Source organism: Oncorhynchus mykiss, chromosome 9 (assembly GCF_057628025.1).
Source record: "Oncorhynchus mykiss isolate SJ-2025 chromosome 9, ASM5762802v1, whole genome shotgun sequence".
NCBI classification, from domain to species: domain Eukaryota; kingdom Metazoa; phylum Chordata; class Actinopteri; order Salmoniformes; family Salmonidae; genus Oncorhynchus; species Oncorhynchus mykiss.
The window spans coordinates 56,925,850-56,948,067 of NC_143030.1; the positions used below are offsets into that span (position 1 = coordinate 56,925,850).

The 22,218-nt window shown below is 42.3% G+C and overlaps 1 protein-coding gene across 4 annotated transcripts in view; it reads right to left on the bottom strand.

The window, feature by feature from the left end:
* The window catches only part of ube4b (ubiquitination factor E4B, UFD2 homolog (S. cerevisiae)), a 48,021-nt gene that overhangs the window by 8,554 nt on the left and 17,249 nt on the right, over positions 1-22,218 (bottom strand). For all 4 annotated transcript variants that reach the window (XM_021616118.3, XM_021616120.3, XM_021616119.3 and 1 more), the window contains 13 exons: positions 21,468-21,609; positions 19,718-19,818; positions 17,415-17,529; positions 17,078-17,161; positions 16,351-16,407; positions 15,436-15,552; positions 7,586-7,684; positions 7,373-7,486; positions 6,861-7,059; positions 5,263-5,401; positions 3,575-3,674; positions 3,114-3,241; positions 2,554-2,652 (listed from right to left, as the gene is read on the bottom strand). In XM_021616118.3, the coding sequence (XP_021471793.1) occupies positions 2,554-2,652; positions 3,114-3,241; positions 3,575-3,674; positions 5,263-5,401; positions 6,861-7,059; positions 7,373-7,486; positions 7,586-7,684; positions 15,436-15,552; positions 16,351-16,407; positions 17,078-17,161; positions 17,415-17,529; positions 19,718-19,818; positions 21,468-21,609 (1,494 nt within the window). The remainder of the gene's footprint in view (positions 1-2,553; positions 2,653-3,113; positions 3,242-3,574; positions 3,675-5,262; positions 5,402-6,860; positions 7,060-7,372; positions 7,487-7,585; positions 7,685-15,435; positions 15,553-16,350; positions 16,408-17,077; positions 17,162-17,414; positions 17,530-19,717; positions 19,819-21,467; positions 21,610-22,218) is intronic.

Consider the following 22,218-nt stretch of genomic DNA (forward strand, 5'->3'; position numbering starts at 1 on the left):
GGTGTTCCAATGGCACATTGTGTTAGCTAATCCAAGTTAATCATTTTAAAAGGCTAATTGATCATTAGAAACTCTTCTGCAATTATGTTAGCACAGCTGAAAAAGGTTGTGCAGGTTTAAAGAAGCAATACAACTGGACTTCTTTAGACTAGTTGAGTATCTGGAGATTCAGCATTTGTGGGTTTGATTACAGGTTCAAAATGGCCAGAAACAAAGAAGTTTCTTCTGAAACTCATCAGTCTATTCTTGTTCTGAGAAATTAAGGCTATTCCATGCGAGAAATCGCCAAGAAACTGAAGATTTGGTACAATGCTGTGTACTACTCCCTTCACAGAACAGCGCAAACTGGCTCTAACCAGAATAGAAAGAGGAGCGGGAGGCCCCGGTGCACAACTGAGCAAGAGGACAAGTATATTAGTGTGTCTAGTTTGAGAAACAGACGCCTCACAAGTCCTCAACTGGCAGCTTCATTAAATAGTACCCGCAAAACACCAGTCTCAACGTCAACAGTGAAGAGGCGACTCCGGGATGCTGGCTATCTAGGCGGAGTTGCAAAGAAAAAGCCATATCTCAGACTGGCCGATAAAAAGAAAAAAGATTAAGATGGGCAAAAGAACACACATACTGAACAAAAATAAAACGCAACATGTAAAGTGTTGGTCCCATGTTTCATGAGCTGAAATAAAAGATCCCAGAAATTGTCCATAAGCACAAAATGCTTATTTCTCTCAAATGTAGTGCACAAATTTGTTTACATCCCTGTTAGTGAGCATTTCTCTTTTGCCAAGAAAATCCATCCACCTGACAGGTGTGGCATATCAATAAGCTGATTAAACAGCATGATCATTACACAGATACACCTTTTGCTTTGGACAATAAAAGGCCACTTTAAAACGTGAAGCTGTCACAACACCATGCTATAGATGTCTCAAGTTGATGGAGCGTGCAATTGGAATGCTAACTGCAGGAATGTCCACCAGAGTTATTGCCAGAGAATTTAATGTTGAACGTTAGAGAACTTGGCAGTGAGTCCAACCGGCCTCACAACCGTAGTCCATGTGTCACCACGCCAACCCAGGACTTCCACATCAGACTTCACCTGCAGGATGTTCAGAAATGAGCCACCCGGACAGCTGATGAAACTAGGTTTGCACAACTGAAGAATTTCTGCACAAACTGTCAGAAACCATCTCAGGGAAGCTCATCTGCGTGCTCGTCATCCTCACCAGGGTCTGGACCTGACTGCAGTTCGGCATAGTAACCAACTTTAGTGGACAAATGCTCAACTTTGATGGCCACTGGCATGTTGGAGATGTGTGCTCTTCACGGATGAATCTCGGTCTCAAATGTACCAGGCAGATGGCAGACATTGTATATTGCGTCGTGTGGGCGATCTGTTTGCTTATGTCAACATTGTGAGCGTGGTGGTGGGTGTATGTTATGGGCATGCATAAGTTACGGACAATAAACACAATTGCATTTTATCAATGGCAATTTGAATGCAGAGAGATACCGTGATGAAATTCATCCGCTGCCATCACCTCACGTTTCAGCATGATGATGCACGGCCCCATGTCGCAAGGATCTGTACACAATTTCTGTAAGCTGAAAATGTCAGTTCTTCGATGGCCTGCATACTCACCAGACATGTCACCCATTGAGCATGTTTGGGATGCTCTGGATTGATGTGTACAACAGCATGTTCCAGTTCCCACCAATATCCAGCAACTTTGCACAGCCATTGAAGAGTGGGACAACATTCCACAGGCCACAATCAACAGCATGATCAACTCTATGCGAAGGAGATATGTCGCGCTGCATGAGGCAAATGGTGGCCACGCCAGATACTAGCAGGTTTTCTGATCCACACCCTTAACTTTTCTGTAAAGGTATCTGTGACCAACAGAAGCATATCTGTATTCCCAGTCATGTGAAATCCATAGACTAGGGCCTAATGAATTTATTTCAATTATATGAACTGTGAAATTCTTGAATGTTACATTTATATTTTTGTTCAGTGTACAATTTTTCAGCATACATAGTGTAACCAACCATTTGGGAGGGGTGTTGTTAAAACCAATTAATCTTTCCTTGATTCCTCTCGCTACCTCTCTGCTCGCCACCTCCTCAAAACGCATTGGTGGAGAAGGTCAGAGGGAAGGGACCTTGGATCCCCTCCTGCATTGCGGTTTAAAAAAAAAGGTGAGGAGAGCGTACGCAAGAATCAAGGGGGAGAGTAATTGAGAAACTCAGGAAGCTTGTCCAGGGATAAAGAGGATGGTCCTCCTCATGTATTTATTAATAAAGGAAAGAGAATGGAGAGAGCCAGGAGTTTCTCCAGGTCGGGTCACATGGTCAGGAAATCCTCTTGGCCCTACTCTTGCCACATCACTTTGAAGTTAACATTTTAAGAAACAATTCTCCAAGAAATATATAAAACATGGAACTAATCACTTGCTTTAGGTAAAACAGGGTAAATGGACAACAACAATCCCACTCTTGGGTATTTGTCTGGCCTTGTACTATGCAATTACAATCGATCTGTCGACTTACTGCACAACGAAAAGCAGGAACTCGGCCACATCTTCAATGTAAAACTCCGGCAGAGCAGCAAAGCTTTTGGGAATCTCCGGATTCAGCGGTAGACTCATGCTGCAACAAAGGGAAGGAAGGAATATGAGTTTTTGATCCACTTTATGCATGTCAAACAATAAAGATAAATCTAATAAACATTTAAATAATATAATTATCAGTTGAGTAAAAAAGTTACATCCCTCAGTTTAAAGGGATTGTGCGAGATCTTGTCAACAAAGCCCTTTTTCTACTTACCCATGGATAACATTTTCATGCCTGCAGTTGCTAACTAGAGCTAGCGTAATTGGTAACTAGCTTTAAGACAATGACTGGTTCGCAAAAATACCTTCAACTTCCTTCAAACAGCATGCAGAGACGAACATGGTATCGATGAATTCATCTGACTGGTTAGGTAGAAAAAGAGCATAATTGCTCAAATCTCACACCATCCCTTTAATTATGACAGATATGACGTAAAGTAGGCTATGAACTGATATTGCAGCATTAAAACAGTTCCTGGTTGTGGCAGAGTGTCTTACTGTGGGTAGGCGGGATCCACCATGCGTAGGATGAGCTGAATGACCATACTGTAGAACTGCAGACATCTGCGTAAAAGGTTCTCATCCAGAAGCCCTGCGTCGGCACAGGCTTTGGAGCGCACCAGTTTCTGTCAAGGCCAAAGATCAAAGATAGAAAAGTTTCTGGTGAATATTGTCGTTAACTCATGACACGAGTTGAAATGATTTATTTTCTTGTTCGCAACACTAATTTCAGTTGAATTTTTTTTAAAAGATATTAACCAAAACGGATGATTCGGAAAACAAACTATGACGACACGGGATTGGAATAGGAAATCGAGTTTACACACTTAAAATGTACCAAAACATTATCACGTATGACAAGCAGAACACAAGCAGATGAGAGAGTGGATTAAGTCATATCAGCCTGAAAACGGTGGGGGGAGATTTAAAAAATAATTAAGAAAAATGTCTTAGCGAACTTTGAGCTGGGTTTTGCATCTCTTTAGCATCTCTCGGTGTCGGCTGGCCAGCGGAGAGTCCTTCCACTGGCTCTCACTGTTCTTCAGCTCCTCCACGGTCCTGCCATGCCAAACAAAACAGGGTCGCATTCATTAGTATTCAAAACATCTTGCAACGGATAACAAAAACAAGCAACTTCAGCTTGTCGCTCCCTGTTTAAGTCAATGTTCTTAACGTTGAGAGCCTAGTGAATACAATCCAGCCTTCATATACTCACTAATACACTACATACACACCTTAACACAATGAAATCATTTCCGCTCATAGGCCAATAATGTATCAAATGATCACCAATGAAACGTAACAATGAGCTCACTAATGTATGAACACATTTACATTTTAATATTTCACTGGTTGGAGACCACCACATTACATTTATTACAAGTACTAAAAAACCAAAGCCAATATCATATCTTTTTGGAACTCAGAAGCCAAATCTCTCTGAAAACTCCTTTCTTGAGATGGACATCTATATTCTATGGTCCCATGTAGAGTTGTCATTGGGTCTGAAAATTGGAGTCCGGTCTTACTCAAGCCTGGTGAGCTGAAGCCCCAAGCCTAGGCCTGAGCCAACATCACAGAAATGTAATGAGCCCGAACCCCCCCAAAAATGCAGTATTTCTCGAAAACAGCATATTGATTTAAACTGGTGTTGAGAACAATGTGGTGGAGGTGGGCAGCAGTGGAGTGAGGAGACGAGGAAACAGCCCTCAACTTAGAAATGCGATGAGAAAACTCACCTTAGCCTTAGTTATGATCAACTGAATAACTTAAATATTGGAATAGGTTATAGGCTAATGCAAATGAAGGTATGTATCAAATGGTTTCTTACTGGAACTCCCAAAGTCATATCCAACCATTATAATACATTTAAAGAAATAGCCGTGTGTGGCCAACTTGGTATTTCAGCACCGTTTTGATTGGGTCAGCACCATCAAGCTGCTTTGAGGCAAGTGTGGGGACTCGTCGTGATAACATAAATATAACAGATTTTTCACAGACTTTCCATTATATTTGGTTACAATTAGGCTGGAAAAATGTTAGCTAACTTGAGCTGAGTGCTCATGATCATTTTCAGTCTAGTTTGCTCATATATTGAACAGAAATATAAAAAAAACACAGCATGCCACAATTTCAAAGATTTTACTGAGTTACAGTTACATAAGGAAATAAATTCATTAGGCCCTAATCTATCGATTTCACATGACCAGGCAGGGGCGCAACCATGAGTGGGCCTGGGAGGGCATAGGCCCAGCCAACCAGAATTAGTTTTTCAACACAAAAGGGCTTTATTACAGACAGAAATACTTAGAAATAAATAGCCTGATAATCAATGTGATTGAATCGCCTTCTGAATATATGGTTAATTGATCTCTGGCTGGGAAAATAAGTGGAGGTGGTAGCTCATCTATTCTTCTACTCATCTGTCACTGATCATAAACATTTAGCATGTAATAATGTAGCTTAAATCAGGTGTATCATTTTGCTATAGGCAGAGGTTGTGAAATATATACACGAACCTCACATGCTTTTGAGAATACAGATTGCTATTAAGTAACACCGGGGCCTGTCGGGCTGAAAATGACAACTAGTCCCAGGTTGTTTGACTTGTCCTCGTGTGTGTGTGTGTGTGTGTGTGTGAGTGTACCTGTTGAGCTCACGGATGGCTCTCAGCCTGCGGATGTAGCGTCGGCAGCCCGGTAGGATGGACAGGTGGTGGGTGTGCAGTGTCAGAAAGAAACACTCTGTGGGGAACTTGGGCTCAGAGAACTTGGAGGGGTCGTTGTCTGTCAACAAAAACAATTAGGAAACTTTCAGGTAGGTGAATGGCACATCCAGTTTGTCAATTTGGCAGGTAATCCTAATAATAACTAGATGGTAATTTTGTAACTTTGCATGAAATAACAGCGACCTCCTTCAGATCTTTAAAACTATTTTTGTGGTAGTTGAAGTTTGAAACGTTTTACTTTAGTGAAATATAGTCAACTTTAAATATATACAAATATCTGGTTTGATTACTTTGATAAACTACTAGATCACATACAACCAGACTCAGACTACTACACTTTTACTCAAAGAATCAGAAAAGATTTGGCTATCATTTTGGGGGAGAAATATGATGGTGAATCTAGTGGAAGAAGTTTAAAAGTTTGTTAGTGTTGAAAAATGTATGCTGGTGTAGTAGAGGGAGTGACTTTTATAAATAGTTGATCGTAGCCTTCAGTAGAAGTAGTAACTAATTAGTCGCAAAATAGTTTTTAGCAGCGGTATGATTAAGCACGTTACCAGCTCCACAATTCGCTGTGAGCGCATACGGAAGAGTGGGGCTAAATGTAACACGGGTCAATTGTAGGGTTACAGTTGTGGTAAAATGACACCCTACCTCAAAAACGCCATCCCCTCTGCAACCTTTTCCCCACTGCTACACATTTTTCCAGAGGAAACACTGCTCTACATGCAGTTTGAAGGAAGTTTAAGGTAGCTTCACAGGTACACAAGCTATTCTCATAGACTTGCATTGGTGGTAATGCTAGTTAGAAACTTACTACAAACTGCACGCAGAGACATACAAATGGTATCCATGAGTTCATCTGACTAGGTAAGCAGAAAAAGGGCTTGATTGGCAAAATCTCGCACTATCCCTTTAAAAAGTGTCTCACAGCTAAACACATTTTTTTGGAGTGGCGGCAATGATTTAGCAGCGGCAAGGCAACACTGAATATGTAGAAATCACTCCGCCATTGCCTGGTTGCTAAAAGTAAACAAAATTGTAACTTGAGGAGAGGAAGCATAGAAACAGTGCACATAGAACAGATCTACCGCTTATCAGACTTGCTTTCAATGTGAATAATAGATTGACAACTAACATTTCTATGTGAATATGGTCAGGACGCACACAAAGCAACTTTAAAAATGGAAGTTCAGTTGATAATTGCAACTAAACCACATAAATTCTTCATTTTTTTCAAATACTTTAACTGCATATGATTGAGCTTGTCTGGCACAAAATAACCAATGGAAATCCCAAAAGTGCAAACCCCATCCTCATGACAATCCAGGTTAAACATTTGAAAGAAAACAAATACCACATTAACCTAGGTGTGATCAACATAATACATTACTCATTATAGTCATTGTTGTTAATACTATGACGTCGATGGTGGTGTCCTCATAGATAAAGGGCAGACTAATTGTTCCATTTGAATGCATAGAGGCTCTGTTATATTATCTACGGTGTCCACTCACACATCTCGGCCAGCCAGGTCTTGAGCTCTTCCATGGTGGCCTTGAGCCGGGTCTCCTCGGGGCTAACATGCAGGCGGCAGTGGGGGTGGAATATATAATAGGGGTCCACCGTCTCCAGCTTGATCTTCATGCTCAGCTGCTGCAGCACCGACAGGAAGTTGATCATGAAGCCATCTGTGGACACCAGCTTGTCGTCCGTCTGTGAAAGGATGAGGGGAGAAAGGGAAGAGAAAAGGGAAGAGAAAAGGGAAGAGAAAAGGGAAGAGAAAAGGGAAGAGAAAAGAAAAGCTCAATTTATTTATTTGATATTTAAGGAGTGGGGCAGTCCCACTTTTCCAGATAGTCTTTCACTGTTCTAACAGGAAAGGTAGGGAGAGGGGAGATTGTGTGCTAGAAAAGCATTGGGTCTATTCAGACTTTGGGGCCAGACATTCTAGCTTGAAATGGTTGCATTAGAAACCCTCAATTCAGACATTTCCTAGATTAATGAATATAGGATAAGATCACTTTACCTGCATCTGGGCTTTCTTCACATTGCGGTTGACCAGAGCTGCCATGTAGTTGAGAGCTACCTCTCTTGTCTCTCCATTCAGTAGGATGTTGTGGAGGATTTTAAACATTTCACCCTGACAAAAGAATACAAAAAAATAATTGTCATGACAAATTGAGGGACGTATACTTGGGCAAATGACAAGCCATAATAGACCCAGTGGGGCAGGACTTACCCGGGCTGACTCCAGGTAGTGCTGCAGGGATTGACTGACCACGCGAGTGTTCTCTGTGGTGATCGCAGGGCCTGAGAAGTACTTGTCACCAACTTTGGACTGAGGGGGAAAGACCAAACAAATGAAGTAATTTCTTTGCTGGTTAAAGTAATCTAATGCCAACATAATTCTGGATGCAATGTGATATAGACTTGTCAATGCTAAGCACTGAAGTCCTATTTTAGTTCTGTGAGCTTTTGATGTATCATTTTGTAAGGTAAACTACAGCAATACACTAGGTGACACCAGAAAAAACATTTTAACATTCAGCAAAATTTGCAAAATCAAAAAATTCCCAGGGACAAGCTATGCTGCTGGGCTATATTCCTCTTGCTTTTCAGCCCGTAAGGGCACATTGCATTGATTCACACAAGTTTTATTACTCACCACCAAGGTGGTTTGTTCTAGGTAGAGATCTAGGATCAGCTTCCCCTCCCACAATCTAACCTTAAAGACCATACATTTTGGGAGTTAACATATATTGATATACAGCGCATTTGGAAAGTATTCAGAGCCCTTGACTTATTCCACATTTTGTTACGTTAGATTAATTGTTTTCCTCATCAATCTACACACAATACTCCATAATGACAAAGCAAAAACAGGTTTTTAGAAATCTTGGCAAATTCATTAAAACAGAAATACCCTATTTACATAAGTATTCAGACCCTTTGCTATGAGACTCGAAATTCAGCTCAGGTGCATCTTGTTTCCATTGATCATCCTTGAGATGTTTCTACAACTTGATTGGAGTCCACCTGTGGTAAATTCAACTGATTGGATATGATTTGGAAAGGCACACTCCTGTCTATATAAGGTCCCATAGCTGACAGTGCATGTCAGACCAAAAACCAAGCCATGAGATTGAAGGAATTGTCTGTAGAGCTCCGAGACTAGATTGAGTCGAGGCACAGATTTGGGGAATGATACCTAAAAATGTCAGCATTGAAGGTCCCGAGAAACACAGTTGCCTCCATCACTCGTAAATGGAAGAAGTTTGGAACTACCAAGACCCTTCCTAAAGCAGGCCGCCAGGCCATACTTAGCAATCGGGGGAGAATGGCCTTGGACAGGGAGGTGACCAAGAACCTGATGGACACTCTGACAGAGCTCTATAGTTCCTCTGTGGAGATGGGAGAACCTTGCAGAAGGGCAACCATATCTGCAACACACCACCAATCAGGCCTTTATGGTAGAGTTTCCAGACAGAAGACACTCCTCAGTAAAAGGCACATGAAAGACCCCTTGGAGTTTCCTTCAGGTGCCGTTTGGCACTCTCAGACCATGAGAAACAAGATTCTCTGGTCTGATGAAACCAAGATTGAACTCTTTGGCCTGAATGCCAAGCATCACATCTGGAGGACACCTGGCCCCATCCCTACGGTGACGCAATGGTGGTGGCAGCATCTTGTGGGGATGTTTTTCAGCAGCAGGGAATGGGAGACAAGTCAGGTTTGAGGGGAAAATGAACAGAGCAAAGTACAGAGGTCCTTGATGAAAACCTGTTCTAGAGCACTCAAGAACTCAGACTGGGAACGAAGGATCACCTTCCAAACAGACAACGACCCTAAGCACACAGCCAAGACAATGCAGCAGTGTCTTCGGGACAAGTCTCCGAACGTCCTTGAATGACCCAGCCAGAGCCCGGACTTGAACCCGATCGAATATCTCTGGAGAGACCTGAAAATAGCTGTGCAGCACCGCTCCCCATCCAACCTGACAGAGCTTAAGAGGATCTGCAAAAAGGAATGGGAGAAACTGCCCAAATGCAGGTATGCCACTAGCACAGTCAGTGTAGTCAGCTCAGCTATCACCATTGAGACCGTGTCTGTGCCTCGACGTAGGTTGGGCAAAACTAAACATGGCGGTGTTCGCCTTAGCAATCTCACTAGGATAAAGACCACCTCCATACCTGTCATTATTGAAAGAGATCATGATACCTCACATCTCAAAATAGGGCTACTTAATGTTAGATCCCTTACTTCCAAGGCAATTATAGTCAATGAACTAATCACTGATCATAATCTTGATGTGATTGGCATGACTGAAACATGGCTTAAGCCTGATGAATTTACTGTGTTAAATGAGGCCTCACCTCCTGGCTACACTAGTGACCATATCCCCCGTGAATCCCGCAAAGGCGGAGGTGTTGCTAACATTTACGATAGCAAATTTCAATTTACAAAAAAAAAAAAAAAAGACGTTTTCGTCTTTTGAGCTTCTAGTCATGAAATCTATGCAGCCTACTCAATCACTATTTATAGCTACTGTTTACAGTCCTCCTGGGCCAAATACAGCGTTCCTCACTGAGTTCCCCGAATTCCTATCGGACCTTGTAGTCATAGCAGATAATATTCTAATCTTTGGTGACTTTAATATTCACATGGAAAAGTCCACAGACCCACTCCAAAAGGCTTTCGGAGCCATCATCGACTCAGTGGGTTTTGTCCAACATGTCTCTGGACCCACTCACTGTCATACTCTGGACCTAGTTTTGTCCCATGGAATAAATGTTGTGGATCTTAATGTTTTTCCTCATAATCTTGGACTATCGGACCACCATTTTATTACGTTTGCAATTGCAACAAATAATCTGCTCAGACCCCAACCAAGGACCATCAAAAGCTGTGCTATAAATTCACAGACAACACAAAGATTAATTGATGTCCTTCCAGATTCCCTCTGTCTACCCAAGGATGCCAGAGGACAAAAATCAGTTAACCACTTAACTGAGGAACTCAATTTAACCTTGCGCAATACCCTAGATGCAGTTGCACCCCTAAAAACATTTCTCATAAGAAACTAGCTCCCTGGTACACAGAAAATACCCGAGCTCTGAAGCAAGCTTCCAGAAAATTGGAATGGAAATGGCACCACACCAAACTGGAAGTCTTCCGACTAGCTTGGAAAGACAGTACCGAAGAGCCCTTACTGCTGCTCGATCATCCTATTTTTCTAACTTAATTGAGGAAAATAAGAACAATCCGAAATTCCTTTTTGATACTGTCGCAAAGCTAACTAAAAAGCAGCATTCCCCAAGACAGGATGACTTTCACTTTAGCAGTGATAAATTCATGAACTTCTTTGAGGAAAAGATTATGATTATTAGAAAGCAAATTACAGACTCCTCTTTAAATCTGCATATTCCTTCAACGCTCAGTTGTCCTGAGTCTGCACAACTCTGCCAGGACCTAGGATCAAGAGAGACGCTCAAGTGTTTTAGTACTATATCTCTTGACACAATGATGAAAATAATCATGGCCTCTAAACCTTCAAGCTGCATACTGGACCCTATTCCAACTAAACTACTGAAAGAGCTGCTTCCTGTGCTTGGCCCTCCTATGTTGAACATAATAAACGGCTCTCTATCCACCGGATGTGTACCAAACTCACTAAAAGTGGCAGTAATAAAGCCTCTCTTGAAAAAGCCAAACCTTGACCCAGAAAATATAAAAAAAACTATCGGCCTATATCAAATCTTTCATTCCTCTCAAAAATTTTAGAAAAGGCTGTTGCGCAGCAACTCACTGCCTTCCTGAAGACAAACAATGTATACGAAATGCTTCAGTCTGGTTTTAGACCCCATCATTAGCACTGAGACTGCACTTGTGAAGGTGGTAAATTACCTTTTAATGGCATCAGACCGAGGCTCTGCATCTGTGCTCGTGCTCCTAGACCTTAGTGCTGCTTTTGATACCATCGATCACCACATTCTTTTGGAGAGATTGGAAACCCAAATTGGTCTACACGGACAAGTTCTGGCCTGGTTTAGATCTTATCTGTCGGAAAGATATCAGTTTGTCTCTGTGAATGGTTTGTCCTCTGACAAATCAACTGTAAATGTCAGTGTTCCTCAAGATTCCGTTTTAGGACCACTATTGTTTTCACTATATATTTTACCTCTTGGGGATGTTATTCGAAAACATAATGTTAACTTTCACTGCTATGCGGATGACACACAGCTGTACATTTCAATGAAACATGGTGAAGCCCGAAAATTGCCCTTGCTAGAAGCATGTGTTTCAGACATAAGGAAGTGGATGGCTGCAAACTTTCTACTTTTAAACTCAGACAAAACAGAGATGCTTGTTCTAGTTCCCAAGAAACAAAGAGATCTTCTGTCGAATCTGACAATTAATCTTAATGGTTGTACAGTCGTCTCAAATAAAACTGTGAAGGACCTCGGCGTTACTCTGGACCCTGATCTCTCTTTTGAAGAACATATCAAGACCATTTCAAGGACAGCTTTTTTCCATCTACGTAACATTGCAAAAATCAGAAACTTTCTGTCCAAAAATGATGCAGAAAAATTCATCCATGTTTTTGTCACTTCTAGGTTAGATTACTGCAATGCTCTAGTTTCCGGCTACCCGGATAAAGCACCAAATAAACTTCAGTTAGTGCTAAATACGGCTGCTAGAATCCTGACTAGAACCAACATTTTTTATCATGTTACTCCAGTGCTAGCCTCCCTACACTGGCATCCTGTCAAAGCAAGGGCTGATTTCAAGGTTTTACTGCTAACCTACAAAGCATTACATGGGCTTGCTCCTACCTATCTCTCTGATTTGGTCCTGCCGTACATACCTACACGTACGCTACGGTCACAAGACGCAGGCCTCCTAATTGTCCCTAGAATTTCTAAGCAAACAGCTGGAGGCAGGGCTTTCTCCTATAGAGCTCCATTTTTATGGAACGGTCTGCCTACCCATGTCAGAGACGCAAACTCGGTCTCAACCTTTAAGTCTTTACTGAAGACTCATCTCGTCAGTTGGTGATGTGATTGAGTGTAGTCTGGCCCAGGAGTGGGACGGTGAACGGAAAGGCTCTGGAGCAACGAACCGCCCTTGCTGTCTCTGCCTGGCCGGTTCCCCTCTTTCCACTGGGATTCTCTGCCTCTAACCCTATTACAGGGGCTGAGTCACTGGGGTGCGTCACCTGAGTGGGTTGATTCACTGATGTGGTCATCCTGTCTGGGTTGGCGCCCCCCCTTGGGTTGTGCCATGGCGGAGATCTTTGTGGGCTATACTCAGCCTTGTCTCAGGATGGTAAGTTGGTGGTTGAAGATATCCCTCTAGTGGTGTGGGGGCTGTGCATTGGCAAAGTGGGTGGGGTTATATCCTTCCTGTTTGGCCCTGTCCGGGGGAGTCCTCGGATGGGGCCAGTGTCTCCTGACCCCTCCTGTCTCAGCCTCCAGTATTTATGCTGCAGTAGTTTGTGTCGGGGGGCTAGGGTCAGTTTGTTATATCTGGAGTACTTCTCCTGTCCTAATCGGTGTCCTGTGTGAATCTAAGTGTGCGTTCTCTAATTCTCTCCTTCTCTCTTTCTTTCTCTCGGAGGACCTGAGCCCTAGGACCATGCCCCAGAACTACCTGACATGATGACTCCTTGCTGTCCCCAGTCCACCTGGCCGTGCTGCTGCTCCAGTTTCAACTGTTCTGCCTTATTATTATTCGACCATGCTGGTCATTTATGAGCAATTGAACATCTTGGCCATGTTCTGTTATAATCTCCACCCGGCACAGCCAGAAGAGGACTGGCCACCCCACATAGCCTGGTTCCTCTCTAGGTTTCTTCCTAGGTTTTGGCCTTTCTAGGGAGTTTTTCCTAGCCACCGTGCTTCTACACCTGCATTGCTTGCTGTTTGGGGTCTTAGGCTGGGTTTCTGTACAGCACTTTGAGATATCAGCTGATGTACGAAGGGCTATATAAATACATTTGATTTGATTTGATCTGTAGTGTCATACCCAAGAAGACTCAATGCTGTAATTTCTGCCAAAGGTGCTTCAACAAAGTACTGATTAAAGGTTCTGATTACTTACGTAAATGTGCAAACATGTCAAAAAGCCAGTTTTTTTTTGTCATTATGTGGTATTGTATGTAGATTGATGAGAAAAAAACGAATGAATCTGTTTTAGGATAAGGCTCTAACATACTAAAATGTGGAAAAAGTCAAGGGGTCTGAATACTTTCCAAATGCACTGTATAGCCACTGATTCTTAAAAAAAATATAACTAAGAAATGCGTCATGAACTGCAATGTCGTACCCTATCAGACCCTCAAAAAAAAAAGCTTGTTTTCCTTTTTTCGATCTCGTCTCATCACTGCAACTCCCCAATGGGCTCAGGAAAGGCAACGGTGGAGTCCTGCGTCCTCCGAAACATAACCCACCTAACCTCACTCCTTAATAACCATCAGCTTAACCCGGAAGCCAGCCGCACCAATGTGTCGGAGAAAACACCGTTCAACTGGCGACCGGGGTCAGCCTGCAGACACACGGCCCACCACAAGGAGTCGCTTGGGCACGTTGAGCCAAGTAAAGCCTCCCCCAGTCAAACCCTACCCATACGACGCTGGGCCAATTGTGCGCCGTCCTACGTGACTCCCAGCCACAGCCGGTTGCGGAACAGCCCGGGAATGAACCCGGGTCTGTAGTAATGCCTTTAGCACTGCGATGTAGTGCCTTAGACCACTGCACACTCGGGCGGCCCAAACAAGCTTATTTTAATCCATTGTTTGTAAACAATGTAATTGTAAACAAACACTGTATAGCTTCAAAAACTCATTTTGATCTCATGGATGGTTAGTTCCTGCATCCATAGCTCTGTATGAATTTGAGAGTAGTACATTCTCCAGAACCATCAAGTGAATGGCGCCGGTTGGAATGGAGGCCGTTTTACAGGCTCCCGATTGTGCCCTGTTGTGTAATTTCTTTAACTGATCTAAACTTTTATAGTCAAAGGTTAATGAAATACAAATGGTATAGAGGGAAATAGTCCTATAATATCTAGAACCTAAAACTTCTTACCTGGGAATATTGAAGACTCATGTTAAAAGGAACCACCAGCTTTCATATGTTCTCATGTTCTGAGCAAGGAACTGAAACGTTAGCTTTCTTACATAGCACATATTGCACTTTTAAAGTTCTTCTCCAACACTTTGCTTTTGCATTATTTAAACCAAATTGAACATGTTTCATTATCTACTTGAGGCTAAATTGATTTTATTGATGTAATATATTAAGTTAAAATAAGTGTTAATTCAGTATTGTTGTAATTGTCATTATTACAAATACATTTGTTTTTTGTTTTTTAAATCGTCCAATTAAATCGTTATCGGCTTTTTTGGTCCTCCAATAATCGGTATCGGCTTTGAAAAATCATAAATCGGTCAACCTCTAGTCCAAACACACCAAGACAGTCGTGAAGAGGGCACGACAAAGCCTATTCCCCCTCAGGAGACTAAAAAGATTTGGCATAGGTCCCCAGATCCTCAAAAAGTTCTACAGCTGCACCATCGAGAGCATCTTGACTGGCTGCATCATCGCTTGGTATGGCAACTGCTCGGCATACGACCGCAAGGTGCTACAGAGGGGAGTACGTACGGCCCAGACCAAGCGATAGTATACCAGGTAGTGTCAGCAGAAGGCCCTAAAAAAAAAAATTGTCACTGACTCCAGCCATCCAAGTCATAGACTGTTCTCTCTGCTACCGCACGGCAAGATGTACCGGAGCAAAGTCTGGGAACAAAAGGCACCTAAACAGCTTCTGCACCCATAAATTCTGAACAGTTACTCTAATGGCTACCCGGACAATTTACATTTACCCCCTTTATTATTTATTTCTTCATCTTAAACTGTTTTGCAGTGACTCCCTTGCAAACTCACTAGACTCTACCAACACACACTACACTGATACTTCCCCCCCCGCCCCCTCACACTGTTTGAATTCCTGATTGCATTAGTATGGAAAATGCTAAACTGACCCAGCATCAGTGTCCAGGGGTAATTTCACCCTATTCCTATTACTCACGTCATCCTCTGCAAAGACCGACAGGCTGAAGAAGGCTCCCAGGAAGGAGAGTCTCTGGACTTCTCGGCCAGTCCCCGGGCTCAGAGACTTAGGACACCACAGGGGCAAAGACGTCATCTGGACACACACACACTTTAGTTTAGACAGGCACATACATGAGGTGAGCATTAAATTACTAAGCCATACCTGCTTAAAGAAGTCACCAGTACCACTGGGACCTGGTGAAAAGTAGTGCACTTTAAAGGGTATAGTGTCCAATTAGGAAGCATCCTTGTTGTCTTCCCATTCCTCGAAAATGTGAGCTAGACAAACCTGTCATAAATAAAATAACCAAGCCAAATTCTTCCCTGCTTCTGTAAAATGGGCCGGCTGAGTCTAGAGCAGAACGCTTCACATAAGACAGTGTATGCGTCCCAAATGGTACCCTGTTCAGTGCACTACTTTTGACCGAAGCCCTATGGGACCTAGTCAAAAATGGTACACAATATAGGGAATAGGGTGCCTTTTGAGACGTATCCAGTGCTAGAAAAATAACTACTTCTTTCTATGGTGCCAATGGAAACAATGTTTTTCATCTACTGTCTGTAGTTGGTCTAATCGGGGGAAAGGCTTGTGAAAGTGTTTTGATGTATTTGTATTTATTATGGGTCCCCATTAGCTGCTGCCAAGGCAACAGCTACTCTTCCTGAGGTAACAACATTAAGGCAGTTATAAGTGTTTTAACATTACAATACATTCACAACAGATTTCACAACATATTAAGTGTGCTCAAGTTAACAGTGGTATCAGTTTAAAAGGAGAAGAACAAATCAACACCATGGACTACAAGGTGCACTGGAGGGGATTGTTCGCAACCTCAGTAATAGAGCAGGAAAGACACAGGAAAGATGGCTCCATCTCTTCCAGCACACTCACCAAATTGCACATGGGGTGAGTCTTCACAAATTTGATTTCACATAGCTCAGCTAATGCCTGTAGAAAACAAAACACGCCGTAAGTGAACAGCCATCAGAAATAGCCTAATAACATTGACCATTGACTGTGAAATGACCATAGGCTTTGGTCCCCTGGTGTATAAGAAAACAAACACCCAAAGTCATCTTATGACAGGTGTGACAAGACAAGTTAAAAATGTTCAATCATGTTACCCAGCCTTTAGTTGGAGTAGCTGTGGCCATAGAAAAATAGAATTCCTAGAACAGGTAAAGCCCCTCAGACCAAAGCAAATTTGTCTGGAACACACGAGTACCCTCAATATGGCCACCGGTCCACCAAATCACAGAAACATTGATTTTAATGGGAAATACCCATTCTAGTAAATCTATATCTATGGTTGGAGCCTAAAGGTTAGCTGAAGGTTGATAGGCTCATCACGCTAGCAGAGATTCAGCCTCAAGTCAATCCATTATACATTTGACATCTCGAACTGCCCCCCTATAAGTTAGACAGGCTCAGTCACTGGCTGCGAGGCAGCATCTAAAAGACCACATTAAGACTACGTCCCGAATGGCACCCTACTCCCTAGAAATTGCCCTAGGGATCCTGGTCAAAAGTAGTGCTCTACGTAGGGAATTAGGTGCCATTTGGGACACACACTAAGCCTGCACCGCAAGCACACATTACTTCTCCATTGCCACCTTACCATCAGGGGGAATTTGAAGTTGTCACTGTCGAAGGAACATTCTTTCACAGCCAGACCCAGCCCTTGAAGGATTGGAACAAAGATCTGAAATACAGCCAACAAGTGAGCAATTTTGAGGATGGCGTTAGTCGATACAGCTGAAACTTGACATGGTGAAATGTACAGGACAACTTACTACAATAACTTTTGTTCCCATTTCATATGGAGGTTATTTTTAACTGTTTGAGCAAATTTTCTAATGTTTTAGAATGTACCATTTCATTGTCAGACTAATAAAACCATTGGTGTATTTCTGTTTCTGTCTGTGAGTCAGTCTGCCTGTCTGGGTCTACCCCACCTGTCTGAAGACCTCCTCCTCCTGGTAGGTAATGCGGGCCAGCTCCTGGATAAAGCCATACGGCAGGTTACGGCACAGCATGTAGGGTACCAGCAGGGACTGCTGCAGAGGACTCCTGAGTGGAGGAGCGGGGAGGAGGATGGCTTTTACTCACAACACAGAATATATCTGGACTGTGTCACCTGGCTATTTTATTTTGAAAGCAAATTGTGTATTTTGAGGGAACACACTTGTATTTTGGCAATATTATTGCATTCTCCAGTGGTAGAGGATGCATACTAACAGGTACAGAGAACAGTGAGAGAAAACGTCAAGAGTGCATACAGGAGTTCATTCGGAAAGTATTCAGGCCCCTCAACTTTTTACACGTTGTTACGTGACAGCTTTATAAAAAAAATGATTAAATTGTAGTCCCCTCTCAATTTACACACAATACAATAATAATGACAAAGCAAAAACGGGTTTTGAAATGTTTGCAAATGTATTAAAAATCTATTTACATCCAGACCCTTCACTCAGTACTTTGTTGAACCACCTTTGGCAGCAATTACAGCCTCCAGCCATCTTGGGTATGACGCCACAAGCTTGGCACACATGTATTTGTGGTGTTTCTCATCTTCTTCTCTGCAGATCCTCTCAAACTCTGGCAGGTTGGTTGGGGAGCGTCGCTGCACAGTTATTTTCAGGTCTCTCCAGAGATGATTGATGGGGTTCAAGTCCGGGCTCTGGCTGGGCCACTCAAGGATATTGAGACTTGTCCCGAAGCCACTCCTGCATTGACTTGGCTGTGTGCTTAGGGTCGTTGTCCTGTTGGAAGGTGAACCTTCGCCCCATTCTGAGGTCCTGAGCAGGTTTCCATCAAGGATCTCTGTACTTTGCTCCGTTCATCTTTCCCTCGATCCTGACTAGTCTCCCATTCCCTGCCACTGAAAAACATGCCCATAACATGATGCTGCCACCACCATGCTTCACCGTAGGGATGGTGGCAGGTTTCCTCCAGATGTGACGCTTGGCATTCAGGCCAAAGAGCTCCAACTTGAATCTTGTTTCTCATGGTCAGTCCTTTAGATGCCTTTTGGCGAACTCCAAGTGGGCTGTCATGTGCCTTTTACTGAGGAGTGTCTTCGGTCTGGAAACTCTACCATAAAGGCCTGATTGATGGAGTGCTGCAGATATGGTTGCCCTTCTGCAAGGTTCTCCCATCTCCACAGAGGAACTCTGGAGCTCTGTCAGAGTGACCATCGAGTTTGGCCAGAGGGCCAGCTCTAGGAAGAGTCTTGGTGATTCCAAACTTATTCCATTTAAGAAAGATGGAGGCCACTGTGTTCTTGGGGGCCTTCAATGCTGCAGAAATGTTTTGGTACCCTTCCAGAGCTTTGCCTCGAAACAATCCTGTCTCAGAGCTCTACGGACAAGTACATTATTTTTGCAAAATCATACAAAAATAAATAATGTCTTAAAATCGGTTTTCATTACGTTCATAAGGTCTTGTTTGTAGATTGATTAAAATAAGATATATATTTTATCAATTTTAGAATAAGGCTGTAACATAAAATGTGGAAAAAGGCAAGGGGTCTGAATACTTTCCGAACACACTAATGGTGTACCAGATGCTAGAGTGTGGGTAGCAAAGGTGTGAATGATTGGGAAAAATAAAGTGGACATGAACTTCAGGAGAAATAGATGAGTTGCTATGGTGATAGGGTTGCTATGGTGATAGGGTTGCTATGGTGATAGATTAGTAGCTCCTGCTAGGGGTGCCGAGAACGCAAAAAAAAAAGAACAAAAGCACGTACACCAGTCTTTCCCCTAGTTTAAAGCAAGGTGAAAGCAAGGTGAAAGCAAGATCCAGGCTTTCTGGCATCACAATTGTCAATTGACATGTTCATTACTGCTTTCTTTCATGTGTCAATGGGTGAATATTTGGGCTTAAAAAATAAATAAAAATAACTGCACTTAATTGTTATGAATTTAAATAATAAATACTAAAAATGTAGACATGGGGCAACAGCGCTAAACATCTAGACCAGGGGCACTAAACTCTTATCCAACAAGGTCTGGTGCCTGCTGGTTCTGTTCTACCTGAATTAATTGCACACACCTGGTGTCCCAGGTCTAAAATCAGTCTCCGATTAGAGGGGAACAATGGAAGGTGGAACTGTGGAACTGGATTCAACGTCTAGAGTTGAGTTTAAGGGATCTAGACACTCCTATCCAATGGTAGGGAAACACTGATGTACACAGAATAATACTGTATTAGGACCACAGTATTGTGAAGGGCGACAGGAAGATGTCAGGCAGACCTGGGCTGCGTGAGGGCACCCTGAAGGACAAGAACGGCGTGGGAAATACACTGTGAGCGTATGTTGCTGAGGAGCTGGCTGACACTGGGGTGGCTGCAAATCTGAGAAGACAGAGGGAGAAGAACAAGTTAAGCGTGGTGACTAGAGCTGCAAAGGGAGGGTATATTACTGGAAACATTAAAAGTTTACTAGTAAACTACCAGAATTTTGGTATTGTTAAAGGATTTTATGTAATCTATGAAAATACATCTAGTGGCCTTTTGGGACCTTATGATTATCACGTGTCTAATTATCTCCGGCCCTCTGTGGCCTTATCACATGTAAAATAATTAAATAAGACCATTTTAAAAACAGAAAATAAAATGAAACTTGTAAACCATGATCATAAATATAAACCATCAACTTAGTGAATAACATTGGTGTTTAATGTGAGTTTTTTTTCCCACATTTATTTTACTATGTCAATATATATTTGTTGTCAATGTCTTTGGCATCAAGCTGTTTGGGCATACCTACTCATTCCATGGTGTTATTTTTTACAATTTTCTACATTGTAGAATAATAGTGAAGACATCAAAACTATCAAAACAACACATATGGAATCATGCAGTAACCAAAATAAGTGTCAAAATATATATATTTTTATTAGATTCTTCAAAGTAAACACCCTTTGCATTGACAGTTTTGCACACGCTTGGCGAATGCCAAGATTCTCAACCCGTTCATGAGGTAGTCACCTGGAATGCATTTCAATTAACAGGTGTGCCTTGTTTAAAGTTAAATTAATGTAAAGATATGCCACAAATTAACAGCCATGAAAAGATCATGAAAGTGAGAAATTGCAGTGGAAACACCTTTAAGCACAAATGGTGATATAATAACCATCATATTGAAATAAACTTGGAATCACATAATGATATGGTGTGTGTGGTACTCCCACTATGACTCAGTAAAATATGCAGTTTATTAGGCTACAGATGAAAATATGAACTTCACAGTGTGATGAAAGTGCACTGTGATGAGCTTGATGCACCTTTTCAATAAATATTGAGAGTCTTATTCTGGTGACATGAACAATGCTTGACAGCCATTTGACAAGAAAACTATTTTTGCTCTTAACCATAATAATCTCATCAAGTAAATTAGCCTACCCGCACTGTATCTGTGAGTGGTTAGCTAGAGCACACGTGCCAAGACCAGAGTAGGCACATTTGGTATTTTAGGCAAAAGTGTGTTACAAAACTATCGGAGTTGAAAATGTGATAGAACACATGGAACTTCAGATTTGTATTCGGTATGTGAAAACTTAAAGGTACATTTCATGTGCACTTCGCCATCACAGATATTTATCCACAACAAATCAGTTTGGTGAAAAAAACATCTTGACTCAGATTTTTGAATATTCTAATGAAAATCTGTCGCCAATTGGATGGAAACTTTGGTCGGGCTTTTTGAATTCAATAAGGTGTTTTGTTCAATTTTGTCTACTATAAATAACAAAAATGTGATCACAAAAAATAAAGTGTTGCGAATAGCAAATTTGACTTTGCCTCCTCCCAGAGCATTTGTTACAACCAGAGGCCACACTAAGCATAACTGAAAGGTAAGTATTGTTTGGGGGCACTGTGTTACAATGGTGTTTCTGAATTAAGTTTTAGCTGCCCTTTTAAAGGACAAAGATTCCAAATGAGTAGATACGGGTCAAACCTCCGGTGGGCCGCCATGTTTCTTAACAGCGTTTCCAGTTTACCTTGGGCGCCTTCTTTTCCTCCATGCCCACACTGTCAAAGCGCTCGATGAGGTAGTTGAGCATCTCTGTCTCCTTGCACGCTTCGATGGTGAACCGGTCGCCGCAGGATTCCCAGGCCATTCCCCCTCCGGACACACCGAGACTACACAGAGAGATGGATGGGGAAAAAAATGGGAGAGAAAGTCAAAATGTAACAGGACGACAGGAGAGCAGAACCAGGGCGCCTTAAGAAAGAAGCCCCGTGGACAAATGTGGTAAATAAGCGACCATTTCAGTTCCCCTGAAATAAATTGTAAAACGTTAGCGAGAGTATAGCAAGGCAGCGTTTCAGCATTGACAAACAATTCTTGAGTCTGAAAAATAAACACCCTCAGATTTTACAAAATTCTTCCAATAATCGCACTCAATAGCAGTTTGAAGCGGGGCCGTGTTCATTAGGGCAGGCAAACCTTTTTGCCACATTTTGCCAAGGAAAAAAAATTGTTTGTTTCTTATTGGACAACTCCAGCTAGTGCCTTGCTCCCGCTCTCTTAGTTTGTCACACTTTTGCAATTGATGCCTGATGAACACAACCCAGGTAACGGATTCTCCAAGATCCCACCCAAAGGGTTCACTGGGGTCTAAGTTAATTCATTGTTAGTGGTCTGTTTTCGAAGACAGACCAGTGGGTAACGAGTGAGCAGATTCACAACCTCAGTCCGCAGGAATATTGTGGATAAGTCTTCTGCCCAAAGCTACTCAACAAAGATTT